This window comes from Podarcis tiliguerta (assembly GCF_965153285.1).
Source record: "Podarcis tiliguerta genome assembly, chromosome: 10".
Taxonomy (NCBI): Eukaryota; Metazoa; Chordata; class Lepidosauria; order Squamata; family Lacertidae; genus Podarcis; species Podarcis tiliguerta.
The window spans coordinates 54513758-54540633 of record NC_139543.1 but is presented as its reverse complement, the minus strand read 5'-3'; the positions used below and the strand labels follow the sequence as shown (position 1 = coordinate 54540633).

Genomic DNA, 26876 nt, shown 5'->3' with positions numbered 1-26876 from the left:
TTTAATGTTTATACATGAGGGAGCATTCAGATGTGCATCTCCCCCCTCCACATTCTGAAGAGATGGTCCAGGAAGAGCTCAACCATGTGATTTCCCTGCATGTATTACTTGCCTCAAAGTGTGTTATTCTCTCCCCACCTCCAAAAAAGGCCACCCCCCAAAAAATGCATGGTTTTACTCCTTTACCAATGGCTTCCTCCACCCTTGCTTCTATCAGCTCTGTGCTACCCCCTTTCCCCAAGACGTCCTTTTACCTTTAGGCGGTATTCTCGTTGAGGCTGTTGCAGCTGCAGCTGCTGCACCCACACAATCGCTTTCTCCATCAGGACCTCCAGGGTCTCATTGAGCTTCTCACGGGCGACTTCCTTGCTGTTGGCCTTGGCCAAAACACAGCAGGTGCTGTCCGGGGCACGGGCACGTCCCCTGGCCTGAAAAGGTGACGAGAAGAGTGCTTGCGTCCTTCCCTAGAAATCCAGCCCAGCTGCTCCTCTTTTGCCTGTCCCCTTAGGTAGGGCTGGGCGATACCCGGCTTTCAACATCACGATATATCACCAGCTAAACATCGCGATATATCAATATATTGTGATATCTGAAATAAGGATGGAACTATGTAGAGGCAAACAAGGTATAGCCATGTGGTCCACTCATCCATCATTTCCCATTATAACCGCATTGTCCTCTGTGATGCTGGATAGCCATTATATTGGGGAATTGCTGGTTACTTAAAGGACTTGGGGCACAGTCCCCCACCCCCATATAAATTTTCCCATATAAGAATTTATATGTATATGGGCAAATGAAGAGGGCAGATGACAGGGCACTGCACTCTGCGGTGTGCCCAGCTGCCCTATAACAAAGGTTGATTTTTTTACGGTGATGAGGAGTATAAAAAAGCAACTAAAAGGAAGCAGGAGACCCAGGGCCTGGAATAAAAGAACCAGGGTTTGGGCCTCTGTAGCATGTCCTCCCAGGACATACTGAGCACTGTAAGGCTCCCCATGGCAGAGGTCAAGAGTGAAGTTCCCCCCAAGAGTAGTGCTGACTAACCTGCATCATGGCAATCTCGTTCGTCATCAGTCCATAGCGGACGACAATATTACACTCGGGGATGTCCAGCCCCTCTTCAGCCACGCTGGTGGAGAAGAGCAGATTGAGGGTCCCTTTGCGGAACTGATCGATGACTTCTTTCTGCTGTTGCTGGAGGAAACAACCCAAGATAGGGTGAAAAGATGTGGAGCTTGTTGAGGCAGTTGGCTGAAGCTTCTCTTGCGTCCTCAACCCCAGAGCACAAGCGGTTAACATCACATAAACGCTGGCCTTCAGAGCAACTGGGACTGCCCTCTTGAAATGTGTGTTTGCAGGGCAATAAGGGCACAAAAGGATGCTCCTAACATTTTTAGAGCACTTGGGTAGCTCTAAAAGCACCTTTGCATTCTATCTGAGCACATGATCCCTTTCCAGCTCTAAATTTGGGGGGGAAATTATAGCTTTGATACAAAAACTAGCTGCGCACATTGTTGAATGGCTGGTTCATGAGCAGAAAAAGAAAACTCTTGGGTTTTCTTGCCTTTCTGTAGCAGAGTTCTTTTTACAGAATTTTTTTCCTGCATCTTTTACTTCTTTACAGGCAGCAGCAGCATTCCAGCTATCTCTTAGTGAAATTCCCATTACAGGAATAAACACCATTTGGTTTTGTTTCTCAGGGTCTTTATTATGTACAAAACTTTACACTGGTCACTAATAATAAAATAAAAACAAATGAAGACACATAATCTTTTTCTCTTTTTAGCCATCTGGCCAGAGATCTAATGCTGGCTCATTCACATACTCATTTACGCTGGCCCAGAGTTAGTGGATCGCATGCCCTGATAAGGACACCTGTTGCTGGGGGAAATGTCCATTGCCTAGCAACTTGTTCAAGGCCATTTACAAGTTTCTTCTAGAATATTCCAATAGATGTTGTCAAGAAATCTGCTTCCCTGGCACCTCTCCCAATATCCCTGGACTAATTTTGGAATTAAAACTTTGTTTTCTGTGTGAAGCATGGAGAAAAGCACAAATCTAATAGACCACCTACTGTTCTAATTCGATAATCTGTACACCTGCCAATTCAGCTTCAAAGCTAGGAGGAAGCCAGGCCCACCCTGCAGCTGATGGTGATCTGTGTGCTCCATTTTTATATTATACAGGATCTGTCCTCAGAGAAAATCTTGGTGCCTACAAGACAGCTGTGGAGCGTGCCAAAGACTGGGCTTCTTTTGCATTTGGTACCCTATTTTTCTTTTTAGTTTTAATGTGCTGCTTTGCCCTCTCTCTTGAAGTCAGTTCACACAAGCGTATTCAATCCTTGGCAACTGCAACCTCAGTTGAATGAATCAACCATTGCAAGCAAAACTCTTGTCACCTGGTGTTACCTCTAACACAATGGCTTTCAATGGAGGCAGTTGACGTATTCCTCTAGGATATATCAACCCAAGAGAAATCGAGTAATATGCATACAACTATGAATTTACCCTAAGGTCCCCTTAGGGTCTCCAACATCCCTTACTTGATCTGTGGTAGAACTGTTAATGTTACCTGGGTCATGTGTTTTGTCTGACTGCTGAAGCCAGCCCCGGTCAACACAGCAGCCTTGATCCCAAGTTCACGCAAGTTCTGGTTCTCCTGTACCCATTGGTGAAGGCAATGAGCGCATTGACGTGTCCGGGTGAACACAATGCCCCGCGAGCTCTCCAGTTCTTGGAATTGATTCTGGAGGACCTTCTGCAGCTCATCAAGTTTGGGATTCTCACAGCCCTTGTCTTGAGCAATGGCCAAGAGGCGTGCTTTGTAGCCTGCAATGCAAGTGCACAGCACACAGATCTCAGCTCTTGAGTCTGATGATTAGGAAGAGAGTATTGCTTTATCTTACAGAATAAAAACAGTTAACACAACCAATCAACAATGTAACAGTAAGTGAAAAAACAAAGCCCACAAAACTTCAAATGACCCACTGCAGCTTATGGCAACAGTGTCTGTTGGAGAGCAGTCAGTCTCATAAACAGTTTCTTTTCAATTAATTGTTAGCTCCTCCTCTTTTTTCTTTCTTTTTCCAATTTGCTTAATTTATTCCCATTTCTTGTCAAATTTGGAATCCCAAGCTTTACCTCCCAAAAACTTTTTTAGGGCAGACTGAAAACAACTCTATGCATCCAACTAGAGGAAGCTACTCACGGCAGGTTCAGGCTGAGCAGAGTCTTCCTCTGTTTGCCAAAGCACACACCATTTTAGAATGTGTTAAAAAAAATAATAATACAAGGAAAAGTATTTGTGTACCAGTAATGGCTATCTCAGAGTCTCTGTGATTTTGGGTGAGGGAGGCCAGGGGAGAAGAGTGGAACTGGTTGCAAAACAAGTCGCGGCGGAGAATGGTTTACCTCTCAAGGCCTTCCAGCATTTGAGAACACACAGGGTGTGGGGTGGGTGTTTGTGGCCATGTAAAAAGATGCCCCTGTTTATTCTAAAAATGGCAACTTTTCATTTGTGAACTCCTCCACGTGAAAGAGAAAACTATTCCAATTCAGAGAGATCATGGCTTCAATGCCTCTCATGAGACTGTCCCAGTCTTCGGCCCCCTTTCACCGCCCCTGAATCCCACCAGCACAAAGGTAGGAGAATGGCTCTTTTGCTTTCCCCAATCCATGTGGTTCTAGGATGTAGCCACCCCCAGCTACTAACCAAATGTAAGGGGGCTCAGAGCTGCCCAACAGGAGGGTGTATTCCAAAGGACAGTTTGTATCTGGCCCAGCCTCTGCCCTCCACATTCCTTGAGGAAGAAGTGCATCTTGTCATCGATGTTCTTGCACTCAGGATTGAGGCGCTTCAGGATCTGGGCCAGCGTATTGGCCATCTGCTCACTGCTCAGCCCCGTTTTCTTGATCTGCAGTTTCTTCAGAAAATCCTTTGTGGTCATGGGCCCTCTGGTCAAGGAGTAGCACACGGCATCCTCCGTCAGCTGCACATCAATACTGCTGGGTGTTGACTTGCCCGACTGTGGCTGGGGGGTAGATGTCCCAGAGATGGTGAGGCCTGGGGCCCAGTGTCCAACTTCAGCCTCTTTGCTGCAGTGAGCTCACTGGACCCTGCCTGTTGCTTTCCTTGCTCCACTATGTTAGCTGCGGCTCGCAAGGTGGATGACGTGCCAGCATCCAAGGTGCCACCCTTGTGAGCTGCTGCCAAGCCCTTGTGTTCTTTCTTGGGAGGAGTTTTCTTTTTCATCATGAAGAGTGTGAAAGATGCTTCACTGTCAATGTTGCTGTCCTCAGACGTCTCAGACTCATCACTGGTGTCTTTCTTTTTCTCTTTCTCCTGGGGAGTCGGGGCCTTCTTCTCTTCTCCTCCTCCACAGGCTTCTCCTCCTTGCTGTCTTCACTACTCTCGCTTGCTTCGTCTATACCTTTTGGGATGCCTTCCTCTTTGGTCACTTTGGGCTTGCCCACTGCTTCTTCGACAGAGCTGCTGGGTCTGCCGGACATGTAGTCAACCTCTTGCCCTTCAAAGTCCCCATCATCGCTGTCTTCAAAGCCTTCATCGTCAGATCCCTTCTTCTTTTTCTTCATCATCAGAAGGGCTTTCTTCTTGGTCTTTGTGTATTTCTTCTCATCCACATCACTGAACTCGCTGTCATCCGTGCTCATCTCCAGCTCATCTTCCAAGTCATGGATTTTTTTGGTAGCTCCCTTTTTTTTGGTCTTTCTTCTCCTTCTGCTCTTCTTCATCACCTTGGTCTTTCAGCCGCTGCTGCTGCATGATGCTAAAGTGGTTCAGAACCTTGTCCAGCCTCTCCCACTCCTCCTCAGCTTCCTCTGCAGTCAATGTGCGACGCTTGGCAATGGGTGTGAAGTTCTGCCAGTTGTTGACTGGGAAGACTTCAAAGGCGCCACCTGGACACCGAGTGAAGATGTAGTAGGAGGTGTTTTCTATCACCCCACCCTTTTTCACACCTTTGAACTTGTGCCCAGTCTTGCCGTTGACTTTCAGGATCCAGGGCTGGTTTTCAAGCTTGAACTCCTTTAATGTGATGCCATATTTTTTGCACCGTGCCTCCTCATGCAGGTTGCAGTTGAACTCGCTGCCAGCTCCGGACTCCGGCATCTCTTCTTCCTGGTAGATCTTCTTACTACTGAGATCTCGCTCCATCTTTGCTTGGTGCCAAGTGGCATAGTTCACTTTGTCAGCAGCACTGAATGCCATAATGTTATATTTTTTGGAGGTGTTTGGGGGGAAATGGACCACATATCCAGTTGCGGTCTGACTACTGGTGCCCAAAGAAGTCATTCCTGGATGTGCTGCATCCAGCCGAGTCTCTCCAAAAGAAAGTGTCTGCTGGGCAGCACCTCCTCCTCTTTTTTCTGAAGTTTCATCTTTCCACTTCCATGTAGTTCTTTTTCTTCCTCTTTCTTCAAGAGTCTCTCTTCAAGCAGTAGTTTTAAGTGCTGACCTAGCTGATCACATGGAACTGGGAACTTGTTCCTGGCCTCTGTTTATATGGACTCTTTTGGCCAACTCACCCACCTCATTTCAGAGAAGGAATGGACCAATCAGTCAGTTTTGGTTTCTCTCCATTTCTCAGTTTTTCAGTCTTTGATTCGGTTTTCTTTAGTTCTGCAGCAATCTGCATTTTCTTTTAACAAGGTCTCATTCATAAACATTTTAGTGTGATTTTTTCCTAACAAACACATTTTGTATGCAGTTTTGACTAATACACACTTTTGCAAAACAAACAAACAAACAAACAAACCCAAACCCCTAATATAATATATTATTGTACATAATTTTCACTAATATATGCATTTTGGCACACACTTTCCTCAATATATTCATTTCTGTACACATTGGTTGCAGAACTGCATTGCAAAATTCAGAGAAGTGTGAATTTTGAAGGATACCTGCTTTAGTTTGTGTATTGGCTTGAGAAGTTCAAATTAGGTAGTTTCACTTTAAAATGCAAGCAGAACAAAGCGGTGGTGTTTCTGTGAATCAAATTTCTCAGTGTAAGACAGTGTACTTACTGTCAAAGAGCCGGACCAAGTACTGCTCAGCAGGGTTCTGCAACACCTTAGTAGCATTTTCCAGCAGGTAAAACTCATCCAGAATTTTGTAGGCGTCGATCATGCGCACAGTGTCGTTGACCATCAGGGCATCATTGTATTTACGTAGGTGCAAGGCACACACTCGGGTCTTTTGGCAAAAGCGTTTTGCTCCTGACAGTGTGAAAGAGACAAATAAGATAATGGTTATGATTAATCATATAGCTGCCCATCAACCAACTTTCCCTGAGTGGCTTAGAACAGAATTATCAACAAAAGCAATATGCAATGATGATTAAAACAACAACAACAATAAAAGATGGCAAAAACCCTATTTGCAAAAAAGCAGCATGAAATAGTTTACACCCCAGATTTATAATGCCATTAAAAAGCCTGGGTGAATAAAAAGGCTTTCAGCTGTCAATGGAAAGACTATAAATAACACACCAGGTAAACCGTACTGTGGGGGGGGGAGGGGCGGGATTCCTGCACTCCAGGGGGTTGGACTAGATGACCCTTAGACTCTCTTCCACCTCTACAGTTCTATAGTTCTATCATTCTATGATAAGATCATTTGTAACAGACCCTATATTCAATCCCTAAAACTTTCCAGAAAAATATCTTAGGATGCAGGTATAATAATAATAATAATAATAATAATAATAATAATACATTATTTATACCCCACCCATCTGACTGGGTTTCCCCAGCCACTCTGGGCGGCTCCCAACAGAATTAAAAGCACAATAAAACATCAAACATTAAAAACTTCCCTGAACAGGGCTGCCTTCAGATGTCTTTTAAAAGTAAGATAGTTGCTTAGTTCCTTGACATCTGATGAGAGGGTGTTCCACAGGGCAGGCGCCATCACTGAGAAGGCCCTCTGCCTGGTTCCCTGTAACTTGGCTTCTCGCAGTGAGGGAACCACCAGAAGGCCCTCAGTGCTGGACCTCAGTGTCCAGGCTGAATGATGGGGGTGGAGACGCTCCTTCAGGTGTACAGGACTGAGGCCATTTAGGGCCTTAAAGATCAGCTCGGAAACATACTGGGAGCCATTTCCAGGAAGGAAGCCACTTAACCTGCCTGTGGACATGTTTCCTGTCCCTCCCGTCATATTCGTGTACTACAAAGCTGCTTACTGAGCACTCACCTTCCTTCTCAAGCGCCACAATTTGCTGCTCGAAGATCTGGGTCCCAAAATCCATAGTCAAGTCAGGCTCATTCAGGTAACTATATATCTGTACCATTATCTCCATCAGGTGTTCTGCAAAGGGGTCCTGAAGATGACAGATCAGAGGAGCGTTCGTATTCAGACAAGGAAAACAAAATCCTATGGGCATGTTTTACTTTGCTCAGAGCTCCAGAGTCACCTTCTCATCATGGTGCCTCTGGTGCCTCTTCACAGTTGCCCTGTAGTTGCAAGAGGACCTTACCTCAGGCCTTTGTTGGGACAGGTTATACTGCTTCTTGGGTTGTGGGCCGTAAGTATCAACGTAGAACTTGTGTTTATCGGAAGACATGATTCTCTCAGTGTCCAGGTTGGCGCAGATCTGGAAAGGGTTATATATATATCTCTCATTTATTATTACATTTATATCCCACTTTTCTTCCAAGGAGCTCTTCTTCCATGACTTTCCCCCTCCCCATTTGATCCTGGCAGCTACTCTGTGAGGTAGATTAGACTGAGATGAGAGACTGTGACCGGCCCAAGGTCACCCAGTGAGCTTCATGGCTGAGTGGGGTTTGAACCTTGGTCTCCCGGGTCCTAGCCCAACGCCCTAGCTACTAGGCTATACTGGCTCAAAGAACAAACTGTAGGGAGTGGTTATGTCAATCATGTGAGCGTTTGAGACATCAGCTAAATCCACAATCAGACTTATAGCCCTTAAAACACCAGTAGGAGTTGACTTACAAGTGATAAAAGTGGAAGAAAATGGGTGAGGAACCCAAGTATGCCTTTGTCACTTGCAGACATGTCAAGTATCTGCAAAAGGTTTTCTCCTTAATATGCAGTGGCTGTGTGTGTTTGTGGAGCATCCCCTCACTTGCAGTTGAAACAGTACTATATGTTACCACCTCATCTGGAGCATTGCAAGATACCTTATACCAGGTGAGATTATTTGTCAATCTCCCCAAGTAGTATTGCCTTCTCTGACTGGCACCATGTTTTAAGGGTCCAAGGCAGAGAGGTCTTTCCTATCACCTGCTGTACAAGACTCTTGCAGCTGCAGCTGCCAGGGATTTAATACTCTAACATGAGCTATGCTCCTTCTATGTATTTAGTGTTTGTGTGAAAAGGGCCTGCAGCTGCAGACCAAAGCAGCCTCTGAATAGAAATAAGGTTAGAAAGGGGGAAAGCAACAATGACAATGCTGCCAATATTTGGGCCAAATGTCTTCCATCGGACTCACCTGCAGAATGTGTTCCCGAGCTCCCTCCAGGGAGCTGGCACCACCCGTACCTAGTGAGGCTGTAAGCCCCAGGATCTGTGGTAAATTCTTTTCGCCCTTCAGCTTTCGTTCGAGGTAGCCCTCCATGATCTTGTTGTAGGCGGTTCCTTTGTGGGTGTGATGGCACTCGTCAATCACCAACAAGGTGAAATCTGCACAGATGATGATGACGACGACATCACAAAATATACAGCCAAGTATGGAAATATAGGCTGTTAGATCTTTAATATCTCCTTAAAAAGTTCATTTCCAAATTTTGTCTCTTCCTCCAGCATAGGAAAACCCCCCCACATGTGACAAGTTAAAAAGGGTTTATTTATGAACACTTCAGAGGTCAGATTCATGTACTTCAGAAAATTGCGCAGGCAGTAAAACTTATCTTAGTTACAAAGTGGTGAAAGTTCCTGGCATAGGAACTCGAGAATGGCTGATGACCAGTTCAAACCTCTTCACATGCTGGAAGATAATAGGCTTGATTACCTATTTCCTCCCCAGGTAAAGCAAGTGTCATAGCTAAACCTGGCAGGACAGCGTACTCCATGGTATTAACCCCTTCACGCATTAATTAGACTTAAGCTTGTTGGTTATATGAGGCTTGTTGCCCCAGAATTATGACCCAGCAGTGGAGGAGCAGCGTTTCCTTCCTGTCCTCCTTGTGGGCATTCCAGAAGCGACTGGCTGGCCACTGTGGAGAAAAGGGTGCTGGACTAGATAGGGCTTTGATCTGATCCAGCTGGGCTCTTATGTTCATCCCACAAGAGGAAGTTATGGCCATCAACTGGGATCACATTAAAATAGGATTAGACAAATTCATGTAGGACAAGGCTATCAATGGCTACTAACCATGATGGCTATGTTCTACCTCTACTGTCAGAATCCGTATGCTTCTGAATACCAAGTGCAGGATGGGAGAGAGCTCTTGTTCTCAGGACCTGCTTCTAGGCTTTCCATAGGCATCTGGTGGGCCATTGAGAGAACAAGATGCTGCACTAGATGGGTCACTGGTTTGGCCCAGTAAGCTCTTATAACACCTCTTTCCCACCAAGATGCTCACCTGTCAGGTCCACGTGCATCTCCTCCTCTTGGCTGATAAGGGCATTTTGAAGGATCTGTGCTGTGCAGATTATTAAGTCACTCATCTTCAACACTTCTGAGAAGAACAGCTTCTGGTTGCTGTCGCCACTGATGGCTGTAATGTTGAAGCAATTCTGCAAGACGCTAAACTCATTCTTCAGGTGTTGGTCCACTAGAGGCACCTGCCAGGGCAAGAATACAGCAGTGAAACGTTTTCCGGGAAATTAGACTGAAACCTTGTCTTTTGGTAAGGGACTGTCTGTCTCCCAACCACCCACATCACCTGGTCCTTACCGTGTTGACTAGCACAGCCACCTTGCTCTTCTGTACGCTCTCCATGTGCCTCTTACACACATACACAGCTGCCCGAGTCTTTCCGGAACCCGTTGGCAGCCAAATTATGATATTTTTGCCCTCCAAGGCAGGATCAATGACTTCCCACTGATAATCCCGAAGTTCCATGTGGCCACAGTTTTGAGGGCTGGTCTATGGAAAAACTTGGAAGACCAAGAGTCAAGTCAATTCAGCATAGCACTCAGACACAAGTTACTCCTTCCATAACTTGCTGACAAGACTTTTCTGGCTGGGAAACTCTATGGTTATCAGGAGGACTCCACATTGTCAAGTTCACACAGCGAAGAGATTCAAACACAATCTCTGTTTACCCTCCCAGCCTCATCGTTACACACCATATTTTTAAAGCACACCCTCCACTGCAAAGAACCCTGGGAACTGCAGTTCACCCCATACAGTGCTACAATTCCAGCACGCTTAACAAACTACAGTTCCTAGTATTATTATTTTTTGAGGGGGGAGGGGTGCCTTAAATTTACGGTAGGTATGCAGATAATGAGACTGGAAAGTGTAAAGCTAGGAAACATTGAAGAGTATGTTGGAAAAGATGGGCAGAAAGAAAAGGGGAAGAAAGCCCTGTTTTTCTTGAACCGGATAGTTGAATCCAGCTCAGGGCATCTAGGAGGATGTAGCAGCCAGGAGATTTAAGTAGGTCTGGAGACAACAACTGAAGCTCACCCCCAAGATGTGGGTACCTCTAAGCACACAGAACAAAACAGATGCCAAATAAAATTTTAATTTGGGTCTTCAGTGGGTTCCCTAAAAGCTGGACTTCTAGGTTCTCATTTACCATAGAAGGTATTTTAATACTGAATGCCATGTTATATATATATATACATATATTTATGAACATTTATAATGCTGTGAAGCTGCCTGACTTTTCTATACAACGTCATCATCTTTAGTGGGAGACGAAACCTGTGCTCACAAAGAACTGAGCTAAACAGATCTCCGTAACTCTGCTTCTCCCCACACAGAATGCACTTGGGTCTCCCCGAAGCGAGACGCTTCTACCCCCCTCTATTTCCCCCTCATCATCACACACCATACCTGTCTCCGTTTAGTTCTTCTAGACAAGAATGCCACTGCCGTTGCCACTGTTCGGCTCCTTCTTCAACCCAGCTTGGTGAAAATCCCTGGTTCCACCAGTGTTTTCTTTAGTTTCCTTCTTGCCAGAAATCGAAACCTAAAAGCATTTTGCAAACAGTCTCTTTCGGAGCCCCAACCAAGGGGTATCTTGACAGCAACAAACCAGGCCTTTTCAGATTGCATATCATCGAGCAACCCTGCTTGTAGGGTTCCCTTAATTCCTTAACATACACAAACACACACACTTATTTACACACAACCAAACACTTTTCCGAAAGTTGGTTCCTTATACATACATGCAACACTTATTTATTATTTATCTTATTTTTCCAGTTTTCATACTGTTAAACATGTTTTATGCTGCTTTTATAATTAAGTGTTTTAAATTTGCTGTTAGCTGCCCTGAGCCTGGTTTTTGAACCGGGAAGGGCGGGGTATAAATAATTTATTATTGTTATTATTATTATTATTATTATTATTATTATTATTATTATTCAGGTCAGTTCTCTACATCTCTAATTAGTCTGTGAATGTTCTTTTTTTAAAGTCCTCATGAAAGTTCAATAAATTCAATTCATCAGTATTATAGTGCAAATTTATCCCAATACACACTCGTTTGTCTCCAGTCTTCCTTAATATAAAGCATTTGTGTATTATTATTTCATTATTATTAATAATAATTTTACAATATTATGCTATAATAATGTAATAATAAATTTTTTTTTACTAATGTGTGCCTTTTTTTACACTTCACTTGGCTAGAGAACTGCACTGCCAAATTCACAGAAGTATAAATTTTGAAGGACTGCATTTTGCTTTGAAAATTATTTTGGACAGCACTATTAGGTAGGTTCAACTATCTGTGCAAATTTTATCAAAATTTCCCCTCTCCCCGGCCATGACACCAATCTGCATATGTTTTGCAGGTGCTAATTTATATGTAAAGATGCAAGTTTAGATAAATTTTTAGAAGGGGAAAAAACAAACACTAGTTTTTGCTGTCAGGGTATTTAAGATTTTCCGTGTCCGCTGTATGTGGATTGCCCATTTTGTCCCACCCACAATCAATGGGCAAGAATGAATGCTAAAGTACATATTAAAACTTTAAAAAGGCTTGTCCTAATGAGGCTCAGCCCCCTCACTCTCTTCTCCCACACTTATTCACATGCACATCCATGCAGTCTTTCTCTCTTCCTCTACTTCCACTCACACAATCTCACTCCATCCACCCAACACTCACTCAGTCTCATTGGCATAGCGTGGGTTGCCTGGGTGCCCAGGGCCACCCAGAGGGAGGCAACCAGACAGAGTACACATGCGCAATCATGTCACCCAGCAGATTGCAGCTGCAGATTCAGGAAAAGAAGCGTTCCATTGTCTGGAGAGGTCACTTCCTGGTTTGCATGGAGAAGCCATTTCCAATGGAGCCCAGAGATAGAAACGCGCAGCTGCATGGAGGCAGCACTGGGTAATGAAATTCTGCACCCCTATCTATTTTGTACCTGGGACAAGTGCCCTTGTGGTGCCCCCCACGCTACACCACTGCTCACTCCCCCCCCCCCCGTACTCTCCATCGGCCTGAATTTAGAAATCTCCTTTCATTAGTCAATATCATCCATACATGAAACCCAGCAACCACAGCTCAAAGCCATTTGTGCCACAAATGGAAAGTAAAAGAGAGAAAAAACCATCACCATGTGCACACCAGTTCACTCAAGAAAGTTAGTCAAGTCACACGTTGTGTATTATATAACTGAGAAATTAAGCATGTGTAGAGAGGACTTTCCAGAAAGCATCTGCTTTAGGGATGGGACCAGAACAGTCAACCTTGGGGAATAAGAGAGAGTGAGAGATCTATTTTTAATAAGCTCTAAGTACTGTACGACTAAACAACAACAACAAAGCGGTTGTAACAGAAATGGGACTCTCTCTGAATTCCAGATGGTAGAGACAAACAATAGGGAAATGATCTGTTGTGAACAAAACCTGGTCTTGTTCCCTTATGGGGTACACAAGAGCCCTTATAGAGTCCTTTGTAGGTTCTCCATCGGTGGAGAAAATAACGGAAGCCAACCAGAGAATATTGAGAAGCAAAGCAGCTAGCAAGCCTGATCTTTATTAAACTGTTGCAACAGGGTGCTCCCCTCACACGCAGGACAGGAGGAGGACCCAGAACAAAGGTGTGCCTCCCCTTATATAGAAATTTTGAAATTCCCTGCCCTGGAGCTCAAGACCACCCCCAGAAGCATCATACATACATCATAGATGGTAATCACTTAATTCCTGAGACAATGGGAAGGTTCCCTCACCCTCTCTCTCCTTGCAGAGGAACATTTGGTCAGTTTGGGAATCAAAATGGTTTCAGGACTGTATTCCTGTGCTGCTCCAGACATGTGGTTTCTATATTTATGTACGTGTTTGCTTGGTACATTTATGAACATGTATTATATATCTAAGACCTTAAAATTCTTATAACAGATCTTATGTATTTAAATTGCCCTCTAGAGATGGTTGCCTCACCTGGCCTCATTTTAAACAGCTACCTTCAAAATGTTGCATTTCTCCAAAGATATATCTGAGCAGCTTTGTCTTCCACAACGGGGGCACGGAGGGCGGGGGAAATGAACTGGGGAGGCATGGGGAGGGCATATCTATTTTATTTCCATTTCTTCCACCCCGCAATTCAGAAATATGCTCTAGCGGGCCAGCCAGCTGCGTAGGACAACGTCCTCACGTGCTCAAGTTCCGCTTGAGGGAGACACGTGCACCTCGAGAAAAGGGGCATCTCTTCGCGTTCTGCGGCAAGACGCGCCCCTCCCTGTTCCTCCAAGCGCCCTCTAGAGGGCGCTGCGGGGCGTCCCGAGCACTACAACTCCCGCCGTGCCCTGCGGCGGCGGGCGGGCGCGCGCGCGCAGAGGCCTCTGGGAGAGAGCGGGCCGGCGCCAATGGTCGTCGTCGGCCGCGGCGGCGCGGGGGAAGGTGGCAACGCGGGCGCCCTTCCTCGCCGCCTCCCTCCTCCATTCATTGCCGTCGCCTGCCTCTCCCTCCGGCCCCCTCCGGAGCGGCCGCCTCCGCCGCCATGGAGGCGCTGATCCCGGTCATCAACAAGCTGCAGGACGTCTTCAACACGGTGGGCGCCGATGTCATCCAGCTGCCGCAGATCGTGGTGGTCGGGACGCAGGTGAGGCGAGCAGGCAGGCGGGCGGGGCCTGCGCCAGGGTGACCTCCTCCGCGTCCGCCCAGCCCAGGGAGGGGTCGCCCTTCATGGCCCCTTATGAGGGGGGGCTGGGCGTGGAGGCGCCCATTGGGGCTGGCTTTCGTTTTAGGATTATTCTGAGGGGAGGTTGGGTTTGCCCCTGCAGTGTCTGGGCGGGAATGGACGTCGCCGCTTCTTGCTGCTCATGTTATGACACGCAGCAGTTCCACGTATTTCCCTCATGGTTTGCGCAAAAGGCGCCTCGCGACCCCTCGGCGGGTCTCCCCCTCGCGCCCAGCTTCCAGGCGAAGGTCACTCCCTGGGCGTGAGACCCGGGGCCGGGAGAGCACGTGACGCTTCCACAGAGCACCGGTTCGGTTCTCTTCTTCGCTAGTCGAGTGGCAAATGCAAAGAAGGGGGAAAGGTGGCCTGTGGCCCCTTAAGAGACTGGCCGGTTCGTGGCAGCTTAAAGCCTTATTTATGGTGCCATAGGTCTGTGTGTGTGCGCGCGCGTGTGCTTGCGCGCCCCCGCGCGCGCTCTTAGCTAGAACAGACTATCCCCTTTGGAATTAGTCGAATGTGTAATACGGAAGAAACAAACAAGGAAACTGATAACGGGGGACTAGTGGAACAGGGTTGTGCCTTCGTTGTGAAGCTTCTTCCCAGGGCTATCTGGCTGGCTGCTGTGGGAACTGGTGTGATCCAAGAAAGCAATTTTGATGTCATCTTAATAATAATAATAATAATAATAATAATAATATATAATTTTATTATTTATATCCTGCACATCTCTGGGTGGCCTACAGCACATATAAAAACATAACAAAACATCAAACATTACAAACAAATCAGAATAGTTCTTAATCATGTAGATTTGAGGAAATATTGAAACTCCCGCTGTTTTCGGAATTGGTCTGGCCTCATTTATGCTGACCCTACATAAAGTGTGTTCTCCTCACAACAACCCAGAAAAGTAGGTTACCATGCTGCTTTACAAACCAGGGAACTACCTTGTCAGTTCAGTTGAGATTGATTGTGAACACAGACAATATACACTATCCAAATCCTGTTGCACAGTCTACTACTGAATTGATTATTTGGGGTTGAATGGTGAGAGGTGATAATGCAAGGGAAGCTAGAGGGTTTAAGGAACTATCCAGATAATGGTTTAGAGACATGATATGGTTCTGCTGCTAAAACTGAGCAGGGCCTTGTCCTTTCATCTGCCTGTCTTGGTGATGAGCTGAGAACCATACATGAGCCTCTCTCAGCTTTTCCAAGGAAGGGCGTGGTGTAAAGAGCAGTAATCAATACACAAAGGATGAGAACCTGGAAACAATGTATTTTAATTGATGTGAGGTATCAGGTGTGTGTGTGTGGGTGGGGATTAAGGAAAACAATAAAGATTTGAGAATAAGAAAAGTCAGAAGGTTTGTAGGCATGGGGTTATCAGGGTGATAATGTGAAGGGAGTGGGAATCAGTGGCAGACTATTATCAGGGCTGTATGTACAACATACTTTTAAAAAAAAACCTCCTTCCAGGTAATTGCATTGTCAAGAGAAGCTGAATTCTATGAACTGTATATATTGGCATGTTTTTTGGGGGGCAAAATATCAATCATTTGGGGGCTATTTTGATATAATTAACTCTAGATTTCATAGTCATGGCAGGAGCTAGGATACTGAAGGATCTTCCCCCTTCCTCCAGTTCTCTGAAACTCAGCCATGTATCTGACTTCTGATATATCAGCTCACAAGCTGTGAGATATCGGCTCATATACTTGTGTGAGTAGTAAAGGATCCTAACTCTGCTTTTACATATTAAATATGGAATGAACGGTAATTTATACATACACACACTTTTGATACATGTTGCTGTTTTTATTCAGGTCTAGGAGAACGTCTGCTGGTAAATTCCATATCTTTTCTGCTGGGATGTAGGTCCCGTTGAGCTCAGTGGAACTCTCTTCTGGATAAACATACTTTAGCTATATGGTTTCCAATATGGATTGTAAAATGTAAGCCTTTCTTTAGTTCTGTGACCTTACTGCCCAGGGATGGGAATCCTCAATAGCTCAACCTTCTAGTATCTGCTCCCCCATCTAGACAGGTTTAACTAGAGCCCGGGGGACACTCAGTTTTAACTTCCCTTATTTTTGTCCTGATTTATCTCTCCACACCCCCAGAGGTCATTGTTCCTTGCCTCTCTTCCCTGTTATTTTTGGAATGCTCTTTTTAAAAGGACAATGTGGGAAATAGTGTAATAAGCTGTTCTATCTTTTATCCAAACTCTTCCCCATTCATTTATGATTTTTATGCAATTGGTTTGGTTGACCTTCTTTGGTGGATAGGTGTGCCTTTCAAAAAATGCCAGCTCCCTTGCGCTCAAAATAGCTACACCGTGATCCAAGCTGCTATCATGGGAATAATTTTGCAGGTACATTTGAAGCTTCTTATACTGACATTGTTTCATTGACATTGTTTCATTGTTTCATTCATTGTGTAGTTAACAGAATTTGGGGTTATATCCAATCCTGCTTTTCCAGCAGCACAGCAGACTTTTGCTTGTGCAAAGCAAATTTCCCTCTTTCAGGAATTTAGTGTAGTGCTAATTGGGTATGTGTGCATGGAATGTGGTCCACTCATGGCAAAACTTTCCCCCTCTCATTCCCACCCCCCAGAGCAGATTTAGGGGATGGGTGAAGAGTCCTCTTGTGTGAGATCTCATTCCGTGCATGTAGCAACTTGGTTGAATTCTGTCCATTGAGAACAATTCCTAGTTCCCCATTTTTAATATGTTTTCAATTTGTAGAACTAACAGTGCAATCCTATGCATGTTTACTCAGAAGTAAGCACATCTCTGCTGTCATCAAGATCATTATAGGATAAAAAGAGGAAAATGTGCCCTATGCTTGTTATTTATCATTATAATTTAATTTAAAGTTGGCTGTACTCCAGTCATCTAGAGCAGACATCCCCAAACTCGGCCCTCCAGCTGTTTTGGGACTATTACTCCCATCATCCCTAGCTAACAGGACCAGTGGTCAGGGTTGAAAGGAATTGTAGTCCCTAACATATGGAGGGCCGAGTTTGGGGATACCTGATCTAGAGGGAAGATAAAACATACTCACTCTATCAGGCATGTGAAGCAGGACTTGTGTTTTCCTAAGTCTGCTTCTGGATGCATTAAGTGGGCATTTATAGTTGTGTTCCTCTGCTTAGAGTTGCTCTGGTATCATTGAAGAATTAGTGGGAATTAGTGGGTAGGATGAGAGATGATCTGGCTTGTAAATAGGCACACTTCTAGTTGCCAATTGTAAGTCAGAAATTGTGTGCTGATGACTAGGAAGGAAAGCTCTCTCTCTGTCACACACTTACACTCACACACTGTATTTTCTTTTACAGAGCTCATTGGGGTTTTCTTTTATTCTCTTTCTTCACCTTTACCCACTTAACAGTCCTGTTTGGTAGTTTGGGCTTGGAGAGGGTGATAACCCGAGGTTATCACTCAGAGTGTGTCTTGGCCAAGGTGGGTTGTGTGTTGAAACTCTACATTCCTAGACTTGGTCAAAGGGTTGAGACATGCAGAACTGCAGGTCCTAAAACAAGTTTATTGGAGTTCTAGTAGGATACACTAACGGGTAGTGCATTTTGCTTTCAAATCCATATAATCTTTCAGTTTAAGATGAATCGCTTGTTTACGTCTTTATCTCAATATACTCCTTTTCTTGTACTGGGGTTTCTGTATTCTAATGCATTTGCAACGTGAAATCTTGTGTTAGCCTTGGATGTTGCTTCATTTTGCATTAAACGTTTTTTGTTTCCCCCCTGCATGCCTTCCTTCCCCCATGCCTCTCCTTGCTTCATGCTTCACTGATACTACTTTTCTTTGGAAATATGCTCTGTTGAACTTAAGTGACCTAATTTTTATTCTCTGTAGGCATGGTTTAGTCCTACTTAGTAAGTGTTTCCCAGTTGGAATTGGAGCAGTATTACACAGAGGTCCTTCTATGCAGATAAAAAATTAATGTTACAACTCATTTTTTTAAGATTGGGTGAACTCTGTTTAGTCGTTGACAGATCTAGGACTCTTTCCAGTGTACGTTGGGGAAACGCAATGAAGCATCTGGCTGGCATAGTCTTCCCCCTCATGGTTGCTTTTGAGGAATTGTGCTTTGGATGTACACATGCAAGTGGAGGCTATCCCATTTTTTTTTCAAGTGTTGGAGGAACACACATCAGGAAGAGAAGGGATGTAGCTCAGTGGTAGAGCATCTGTGTTGCATGCAGAACGTCCTAGGTTCAATCCCTGGCATTTCCCGGTTGGGCAGGACCCCATCTGCACTATACAGTGCATTTAAGCAGTATTATGCCGCCACTTTAAACAGTCATGGCTTCCTCCCCAAAAGAATGGGAACTGTAGTTTAAGGATACTGATAGTTGTTAGGAGACCTCTATTCCTTTCACAGAGCTACTTCTTCCCAGGGAACTCGGGAAATCGGTTTTCAGCCAAGAGAGACTACCTCTTCCCGAATGACGCTCTGTGGTTAGAAACTTATCATCAACATTTCTGTCTACGCTGATAGGGAAAACCAGGCTTAATTTTTGATATTTATTTTCTAAATTGGAAGAGTTAAAGTTGGTAGGCCTCTAAGGTACCACTTTACCTGGGTGAGGTATCTAATTCTTTTCATGCTTGCCAGATAGATGCTTGAAATGGCCTGAGGCTTAGGCCTGTGCGGTACCTGTCACAACACTTTTAAAAATGTCTTCAGGTGGGTCAAGAAGTAGAGGCACTAGGTAGGCTCTCTATGCATGTTTAGGAATAGAGGTAGAAAGTCAAAAAAATGCTAAAAAGCTGAAATGCAGAGCAGATGATAAATGATTCTAAAAAATTGAATTGTGAGGATTGTTCACATTTCAGCTATAGTATCTCTTTAAAAAAATATAAAAATCAAAATTCAGTGTCAATATATTATAAACTTGACCAATTTCTATTGAATGTAATCCATCTATTGAACCTGTTAAGCTAAAGGCCTGGTTCACACATAATGCTAATACATGGTTTATTTAGCCAAAGTGTGGTTTGTAGCCGAGCCGACTAGACTAACCATGATTTGTTTTTTGGCCCTGAACTATGGTGTGAAACAATGGCTCATTGGTTTATGAACCATGGCGTGCTTTAACTATCATTTGGCATCACAGTACAGCCAGTGACCATTTTAAACGAGTATAATGGACGTGTGTCTGCTGACCTGCGGATCCTTTTGGACCCCAAAGAGGGAGGAATCTGCTGATGCAACCCTCGTGGAAATGGGGAATTGCCTGCATGTCAAAACCCAACAGCCTTTCTTAAACATCCTATGTTCAATTTGATTTGATTATTTAATTTCTGTACCTCTTAACAGTATACAGAAAACTGAAGCAGCAACAGACATCTTAAAATATTACAAAAATACAGTTCCATATTAGAATGTTACAGTTATACAAATATATATATATGGGTTCTCACACAGGGACCATGCTATGGCAGCATGAGGCAAGAACAGCTGTGGAAAACTAACCAAGATTCGGAGAAACAAGCCTGCCTTGTGACTTGTGGTTTGTTGAAGTAACCATGGTTAAAAGAGATCATGACTTTGCATTATATGCAGACGCGACCACAGACTGCTTTTCTTTGTGCGAAAATAAAATCCTGGAAGGCAGTCAGTCTTCAAACAAAGGATTTTGTTTATATACAGTTCCTCATTTATACAGAAAGAGTCAAATTCATGAATTTCTAGTAAAATGTCATTAATTTCACAGTCTCATCCTGAACACTAACCAAATGTAATTATGTTGTGCAAAATACATGTGAGTTTCATTTACAGAGGTTTTGAAATACGTTGCAAGTCAGTATGCATTAATTGTTAAAGCAACAAATTAAAATGTGTGTGTTTTAGAAAATGTGTTAATTCCAGAATGGATAACTTTGTTTGAATCAATGATTTAAGTAGGTATCTTTAATACCAATTTGAATCAGTGCTTTATTACAGTGTAATTCTATGCATATTGACTCAGAAGTAAGCCCCATTGAATGGTGTGGGGCTCACTGTGAGGAAAGAATCTTTCCCAACCTGGCGCCCTTCAGGTATTTTGGACTATGACTCCAGTCAGCCCCAGCCGCTCATCTGGCAATTCTCAGCCTGGCAGAATAAAATCTAATTGCTGATCTCAGTTTAACAGGCATGGTAAATTTCCTTGAGAAGCTTGGGTTTCTTTATGTCCTTGCAAGATGATGCTTTTCCTGTTCTGGTCTATAAGTCGAGGAAGTGCAGCAAAGTGAGACTGACACTAATTATCTGTTTATATTGTAAATTCTCCACAGCTTGAGTGTGCATGGAGCCAGTTGAGCTGTGTGCTACAGTGAGTTGACAGTGTGCTACAGATTCACGCTGCTTCAGTTACTCTGTTGTAACTAGTTCGGCAGTTCTATTCTAGGGTGCAATAAGGAGGTGTGACAGCTGCTATTTCCCCCTTTCTTGCTGCCAAGGTTGCCCCCATTCAGTGTATGGAGGAGTGTTGCTGAAATCCAGATGAAGACTCTTGATGAAAATGTATAATTCTTCTGTTCTAGCAGACTTTTGTTGTATGAGGAAGATAATGGCTTTTAAACTTGATTTTTAACTGCTGGTCTTGTTTACTTGGTTTGTTTGTTTTATGAAATTGTAATTTTAAATGTTGTACACCACTGCTTTGAATTGTGTTCTTGCACCAGAAAGGTTGGATGTAAATAGTTTAACTGATAAATAAAACCCTTCTTTTCTTGAAAATCCATTTTGTCAGTAACCAAGAAATGGCAGGTTGATGCATCCTCAATGTAACTACAGATGCTTAATTAAGCTGATAGTGGAATTGTGGAGTTGGAAGGGACCCCAAGACCTGCTCCTTAAGAACCCTCTAGGTGGTAAAGGAGTAGATTCCTCCTCCCCAACATACTGATCACTCTGCAGCGGAGGTGACTAACTTGTGCCCCTCAGTGGACTCTCAGTTCCAATCACCGCAGCCAGCATGGCTAATAGTTGGGGATGATGGGAGCTGTAGTCCAATAACATCTGGAGGGGTCACAGCTTAGCCACTCCTGCCCAGCAATTTTATTTATTTATTGTTGAGGAATCTGAGGACTTACTTAGAAGCTTTTAACCAGCCTCAGAAATAAGTCCTTGCAAAAAAATTATTAGCCGGCTAGGGGCTAGCAAAGGACAGAGGGAATGAGTCATTTTTGTGCCAGGCATGGAACTAAACCTGTTTTCTATGACGTATTCCACATGGTTTCTGTCTTGGGTGCAGAGGAGGGTTGGAGCACCCCATCCATCCTGTCCGCTCATCATTTGTGGTTGCTTACAGCTACCAGGCTAGTGCTGAAATACAAAACTGCCTTTAACCAATTGAAAGACAGGGTGCAAGTTACTGCAGACAAAATACCTTGCCTTTTAAGAAGTACCCCTTTAATAGCAAGTAGAAAAAAATGCATACAGTGGAACCTTGGTTCTCAAACTCAGTTCGTTCTGGGAGTCCATTTGACTCCTTAAACTGTTCCAAAACCAAGGCGCGGCTTCCAATTGGCTGCAGGAGCTTCCTGCACTCAAGCAGAAGCAGCTTCAGACGTTTGGGTTCCAAAAGAAACATTCGAAAACCGGAACACTTACTTCTGGGTTTTCAGCGTTCGGGAGCCACAACATATGAGTACCAAGGCATTCGAGAACCAAGGTATGACTGTAGTTACTTAGAAGTCCCACTACTGCTTCATGAGCTGAGGAAGTGAGTGCAAGCAGTTGTCTATGTTTGTGTGTGTATATGTGCGCGCGCACACACACAGTCTTGGGGCTGCGCCCCTGTTTGCATTGCTCACCAAGCCCCACAGCCTCCTCCCCTTACACTTCAGCCAGATCTCCATCCCCTCACAACTCCTTCAAGTCCCCCATATCCTCAAGACTTCCCCTGTGTCCCTCCATCCTTGTTTGAGTCATACCTCGGCTGCTGTTTAAAACCACCCCTTTAAAATCTCCCTCTTTTATTGCTCCGCTCCCCTGCCATGACTTCCTGAAATATTGCAATGAGATGCAAGAAGTCCTCCGATGGCGGTTGTGCAATGGCAGCCTTGCAGTTTTGTGTCTATAGGAGGTTTATGTAAAATTCATTCATTCATTCTCTCTCTCTCTATATATATATATATGTCGGAAGAGAGAGAGAGAAAATGTACAGTACAGCATTTGACGGAGACTGTTGAGGTTATGGATGTATGCAGAAGTGTTTACAGTAAAAAAACACCAAGCAAACAACAATAAGCAGTAAGACCAGCAGCTAAAAAGAAAAAAATTGACCCATTTATATTGAGACAAATGGAGATTTTGAAGCCAGGCCAGGCCCAAGTTGTCATTTAGGGCTTTAAAGGTTAAAATCAGTCTCTGGAATTGAGCCCAGAAACTAATTTGCAGTCAGTGTAATTTATGCTCAGTTTGAGGAAGGAGATTTATTAGAGTTTATTGGAAGTATATGTTAACACGTTTTGGAGTAATGAGGATCACTGTAAGGGTAGATTACGTCAGAGATGGGGAACCCATGGTCCTTAAGATGTTGGACTCAAACTCCCATTTGCCCCTGCCAACGTGGTCAGGCGAGGGATAGTTTGAGTTGGGTTAGACCGTAACTAAATATGGTTAGCCTTGTAATATTTTTCAGTGACTTTTTATGCTTTTGTAAACTCTAAGCTCTTTGGCATATAACATTGTAAGTGCCTTTTAAAAATCATAGCTGAGCTTCTGATAGTTGAACACATGCTTCAGAGCATTATGATCCGTAATTAGCTGCTTCTGATAGGTCGGCCTGTTAGTACTGCAGCAAAGGTTCATCAAAATTATTGATGAAATTATTTAATTATAGTTGCAGAAAGGATTAATAGCATGTAATGGTGTACTTGCATTAGTGCCCCATCTTTTAAATGTTGATTTTTTCTCTGCTTTTCTTGGGGCTCTTTCTGAGGCTTTTTCTCCCTCACCAGTTGTACTCACTGTAGAATTGGGAACAGAGTCTGGTCTGGCGCACTTCCTCTCTCACTTTCCAACCCCATCCAACAGTGATCCATGCGACGGTCACCTCCAGGCTTAACTACTGTAATTCGCTCTACCCGGGGCTGCCCTTGAAGCTGTCCCAGAAACTCCAGCTGGTGCAGAATGCAGCAGTGAGGCTCCTCACGGGGTCTCTGCCATGGGAGCATATTCACCCAGTGCTTTTCCAGCTGCACTGGCTCCCGGTGGAGTACAGGGTCAGATTTAAGGTGCTGGTTTGGACCTTTAAAGCCCTTCACGGCTTAGGACCCTCGTACCTACGGGACCGCCTCTCCCGGTATGCCCCACCTTAAGGTCCATAAATAGCAACACCCTAGGGCCCTAAGGAAGTTAGATTAGCTTCAACCAGAGCCAGGGCCTTTTCAACACTGGCTCTGGCCCGGTGGAACACTCTGTCTCATGAGACCAGGGCCCTGCAGGATCTGATTTCTTTCCGCAGGACCTGTAAGACAGAGTTGTTCCGCCTGGCCTTTGGTTTGGTGCCAATTTGATTCCCTCCCCCTCTTTCTTTTTTCTTTTTCCTTTCTCCTCCTGTGATGAGGCTGGCATTTTAATATTTTATTGTTTCAATATTTTAATGTTGTATTTTAATCTTATTTTTAAGTTGTATTCATTCAACTTGTTTTTATTATTGCTTGTAAGCCGCCCTGAACCCGGCCTTGGCTGGGGAGGGCAGGGTAAAAATAAGTTGTTGTTGTTGTTGTTGTTGTTGTTGTTGTTGTTGTTGTTGTTGTTGTTATTATTGTTATTGTTATCTGTTGTTTTACTTGATCTAGGGGGGCAGCTGCCCCCCTACACCCATGCCTGGGAGGCAGCTATAATTTCCCTCCCTTTCATGCTAGATTTTCATGAAATGCTATGATGGGATAAAAGCAGACTTGCCAACAGAGGGCAGTCTAGATCTATTGCAACAGATAGATCCATCTTTTTCTCCAAAGCCTGATTTTGGGGGGGAAGGTTTGTATTGACACCTGTCCACAACCTATGAAATTCCCATTTGTTCAAGGCTATTGGAATAGTAGAATGCAATATGCAATTCCTTTGCTTCCTTTTCTGTTTTCAGAGCAGTGGGAAAAGTTCTGTGCTGGAAAGTCTGGTGGGGAGAGACCTGCTCCCACGAGGCACAGGGATTGTCACCCGGCGCCCCCTCATCCTGCAGCTGGTTAACGTTTCTGCAGAGGATCTTCGGAAAAAAACTGGAGACGAAAACGGTAAGGGCTGCTCATAATGGGATGTGATCCTTAAAAGGAAACTACTGTTCAGTTGCCGTTATACAGACATGCCAAGTTAAGAAATAGCCAGCATTTTAATTTTAAAAGCCACCGACGCCTTTCCACGGCCTGTGTGTGTTTCACATTTTTCTCTCTCTTTATATCCTGAGGGCGAGGCACAGCTGCTTTGGATTTGTACCACCTGCACAACAAGGAAAGCTTGCTTGTGCCCTTGCCATTCCTGTGGGTGGTATTACTGTTACTCGCTCATAGCATTCAGCAATTTTAGAACTGAAGTTGTGTGTCTTCTATTTACAGCTGCCTCACTTGGGGGCTAGTGGAGTACATCGCAATTGCACTTAGCATTTTAATGGAATGCATAGGAAGTTGCCTTATACCGAGCCAGAACATTGGTCTGTCTAGCTCAGTGTTGTCAACACTGATTGGCTGCGGGTCTCCAAGGTTTCAGACAGGAGATGCTTCTGGTCCTACCTGGAGATGCTGGGGATCGAATTTAGGGCCTTAGCTGATGCTCTGTGACTGAGCTATACCCCTTTCCTATGCTAAAAGCATTTGACAGAGATTGCTTCAGTTCTCAACGCTGGAAGGTAGGGCAGTATTATAATGATGTGGAGAGAATAGGGGCTTACCTAAGGCTGCCTGGTGCAGAGGATGGCAGAAAGATGGTCCATATTAGTTGGATGATTAGGAATAGATTTATACGTGTTTCTGATTGCCATAAAAAATAGGAACTGAGAACCATTGCATTCACATCCACCCATCATTATTGCAGTGATTTTTTCACTCATCTTGGCCGAAATAATCATCTTGACAGGAGACAATTATTCTTACAGTAACTGGATAATCGTCATTTGTTAGAGAGATTGCTTTGTTTTTGGCTTAGAATAACTGATGCCTTTTTCCTGTAATGGGCTGGAGATCTCTCAGATGTTTTTAGGGCGGGAGATGGTGGGAAGAGAACTGTGTGCACTGCGCTGGGCTTCTTGGAGGAAAGGTAGGAGAGAACTGTAATAAATAAATGGATTGCAGCTCTCACTTGTTGCTACTTTATTAATGTGTATCCTGCCCTTCCTTCCAAAGCAGTCTGGGGTGGGACACACACAAGAGATAAATCAATCAAAACATCGAAAAACATCTCCAAAATATATGCAGACTGGGAAAGATCTCTACATAAAAGTCTTGTTGGAAGATGCAGGCCTTCCGTGGGCATTGTAAAGGCAGCAGGAGGTGTTAAATAGAGGCCTGTCTAATATTTAAGGGGAGCAAATCCCAAAAGGTAGGTGCCACAACACTAAAGGCTTGATTCCTGTATTGTGCAAAATGGGATTTCCTGATAAGATGGTATCTGCAGGAGGCCCTCACCAGTAGGCTGCAGTGAGCAACTGGGTATATAATGGGCAGGGTGATCTTCCTCTTCTAGCTGCTACACCACACCAGCTCATAGGAAAACAAGAATTCTGAAGGAATAAAGAGACTTGGAGCCACTTGGGAGTTTTTGTCAACCAGTTTCATAAGCTGCATCAGAAGCTATTTGACCTGGAAAGGAGTGGTAGTGTCTTGTCTTAACTGGTTCAAAGTTTTGTGCTCTGGTGATGCTTCCTGATTATTTAAGGATATTGACCATTTGCCTTTGAGATCACCAAAGCTTTCATCTTCCCTTGAATATCCATGATTTTAATTGAGGGATGGGAAGAGATTGTGTGGAACCTTTTCTAATTATAGGAACAACAGCTAAACCATTGACAATATGTTAAGATGATTAACTGCTTTTTCCAGTTCCTGTTTCTGATTTAAATATCTTTAATGCTGCCATGTAATATTACATTCTGAAAATAATGACCAGAAATATTTGCCAGCCTTTGTAAACTGCATGTAATAATTGCCATTGCTTGGAGGAGTCATTTTGCAGTGCAGTGTTGGATTTGTGTATACCTGTAAATCTATTTGAGGCTTTGGAATCAATCTTAGCCTGCTTTTTGTATTTGTGCTGGATTATTTGAAAGGAGAATCCTCACAAATAATCCACTAATACCTGCCAGCTGATATGTAGTCAGGTTTATTACGCACACCCTATTTAAGCTGCCTCTAATGACAATTGGGATTTGGGGAATTATTTGTTTTGAAAGCATCACCTTCTTTGTTTGAGGAATCCCCCAAATTCCCTTGTCTTGGCACAATAAGAGTACAGTGCAGTTGAATGAAATGGTTGGCTAAAATAAACCAGAATCTGTTGCATTTTTTCATGCTTTATAAATGCTCCTGTTATCTTGGCTAGTTTATATCTTAAGCCACACCTTTGACCCTTG

The 26876-nt window shown here is 44.1% G+C and overlaps 2 protein-coding genes and 1 pseudogene across 11 annotated transcripts in view; 1 reads left to right on the top strand and 2 right to left on the bottom strand.

Annotated features, from left to right (window-relative positions):
• DHX58 (DExH-box helicase 58) overlaps window positions 1-26876 on the bottom strand; it is a 33904-nt gene that overhangs the window by 5456 nt on the left and 1572 nt on the right. For 2 of the 5 annotated variants that reach the window (XR_014502542.1, XM_083401476.1), the window contains exons 1-11: window positions 13556-13876; window positions 10997-11132; window positions 9887-10089; window positions 9573-9774; window positions 8480-8670; window positions 7502-7618; window positions 7219-7345; window positions 6051-6242; window positions 2578-2834; window positions 1048-1197; window positions 255-428 (exon numbers count right to left, since the gene is read on the bottom strand). Coding sequence is in view for 4 of the 5 variants with exons in the window: in XM_083401476.1 (XP_083257602.1) it covers window positions 255-428; window positions 1048-1197; window positions 2578-2834; window positions 6051-6242; window positions 7219-7345; window positions 7502-7618; window positions 8480-8670; window positions 9573-9774; window positions 9887-10054 (1578 nt within the window). In the remaining variant the exon portion in view is untranslated. Of the gene's footprint in view, window positions 1-254; window positions 429-1047; window positions 1198-2577; window positions 2835-6050; window positions 6243-7218; window positions 7346-7501; window positions 7619-8479; window positions 8671-9572; window positions 9775-9886; window positions 10090-10996; window positions 11133-12729; window positions 12863-13555; window positions 13877-26876 lie in introns of those variants that run through there. The other 3 variants (XM_083401479.1, XM_083401477.1, XM_083401478.1) reach the window with 2 other exon arrangements.
• LOC310658941 (general transcription factor IIF subunit 1-like) lies at window positions 2842-5746 on the bottom strand (annotated as a pseudogene). The gene has a single exon. The product of its transcript is annotated as a general transcription factor IIF subunit 1-like (transcript).
• The window catches only part of DNM1L (dynamin 1 like), a 38489-nt gene continuing 25543 nt past the window's right edge, over window positions 13931-26876 (top strand). For 2 of the 5 annotated variants that reach the window (XM_083401472.1, XM_083401470.1), the window contains exons 1-2: window positions 13931-14216; window positions 24402-24549. In XM_083401472.1, coding sequence (XP_083257598.1) covers window positions 14115-14216; window positions 24402-24549 — 250 coding nt within the window. In that variant the 5' untranslated portion in view covers window positions 13931-14114. The remainder of the gene's footprint in view (window positions 14217-24401; window positions 24550-26876) is intronic. The other 3 variants (XR_014502541.1, XM_083401469.1, XM_083401471.1) reach the window with 2 other exon arrangements.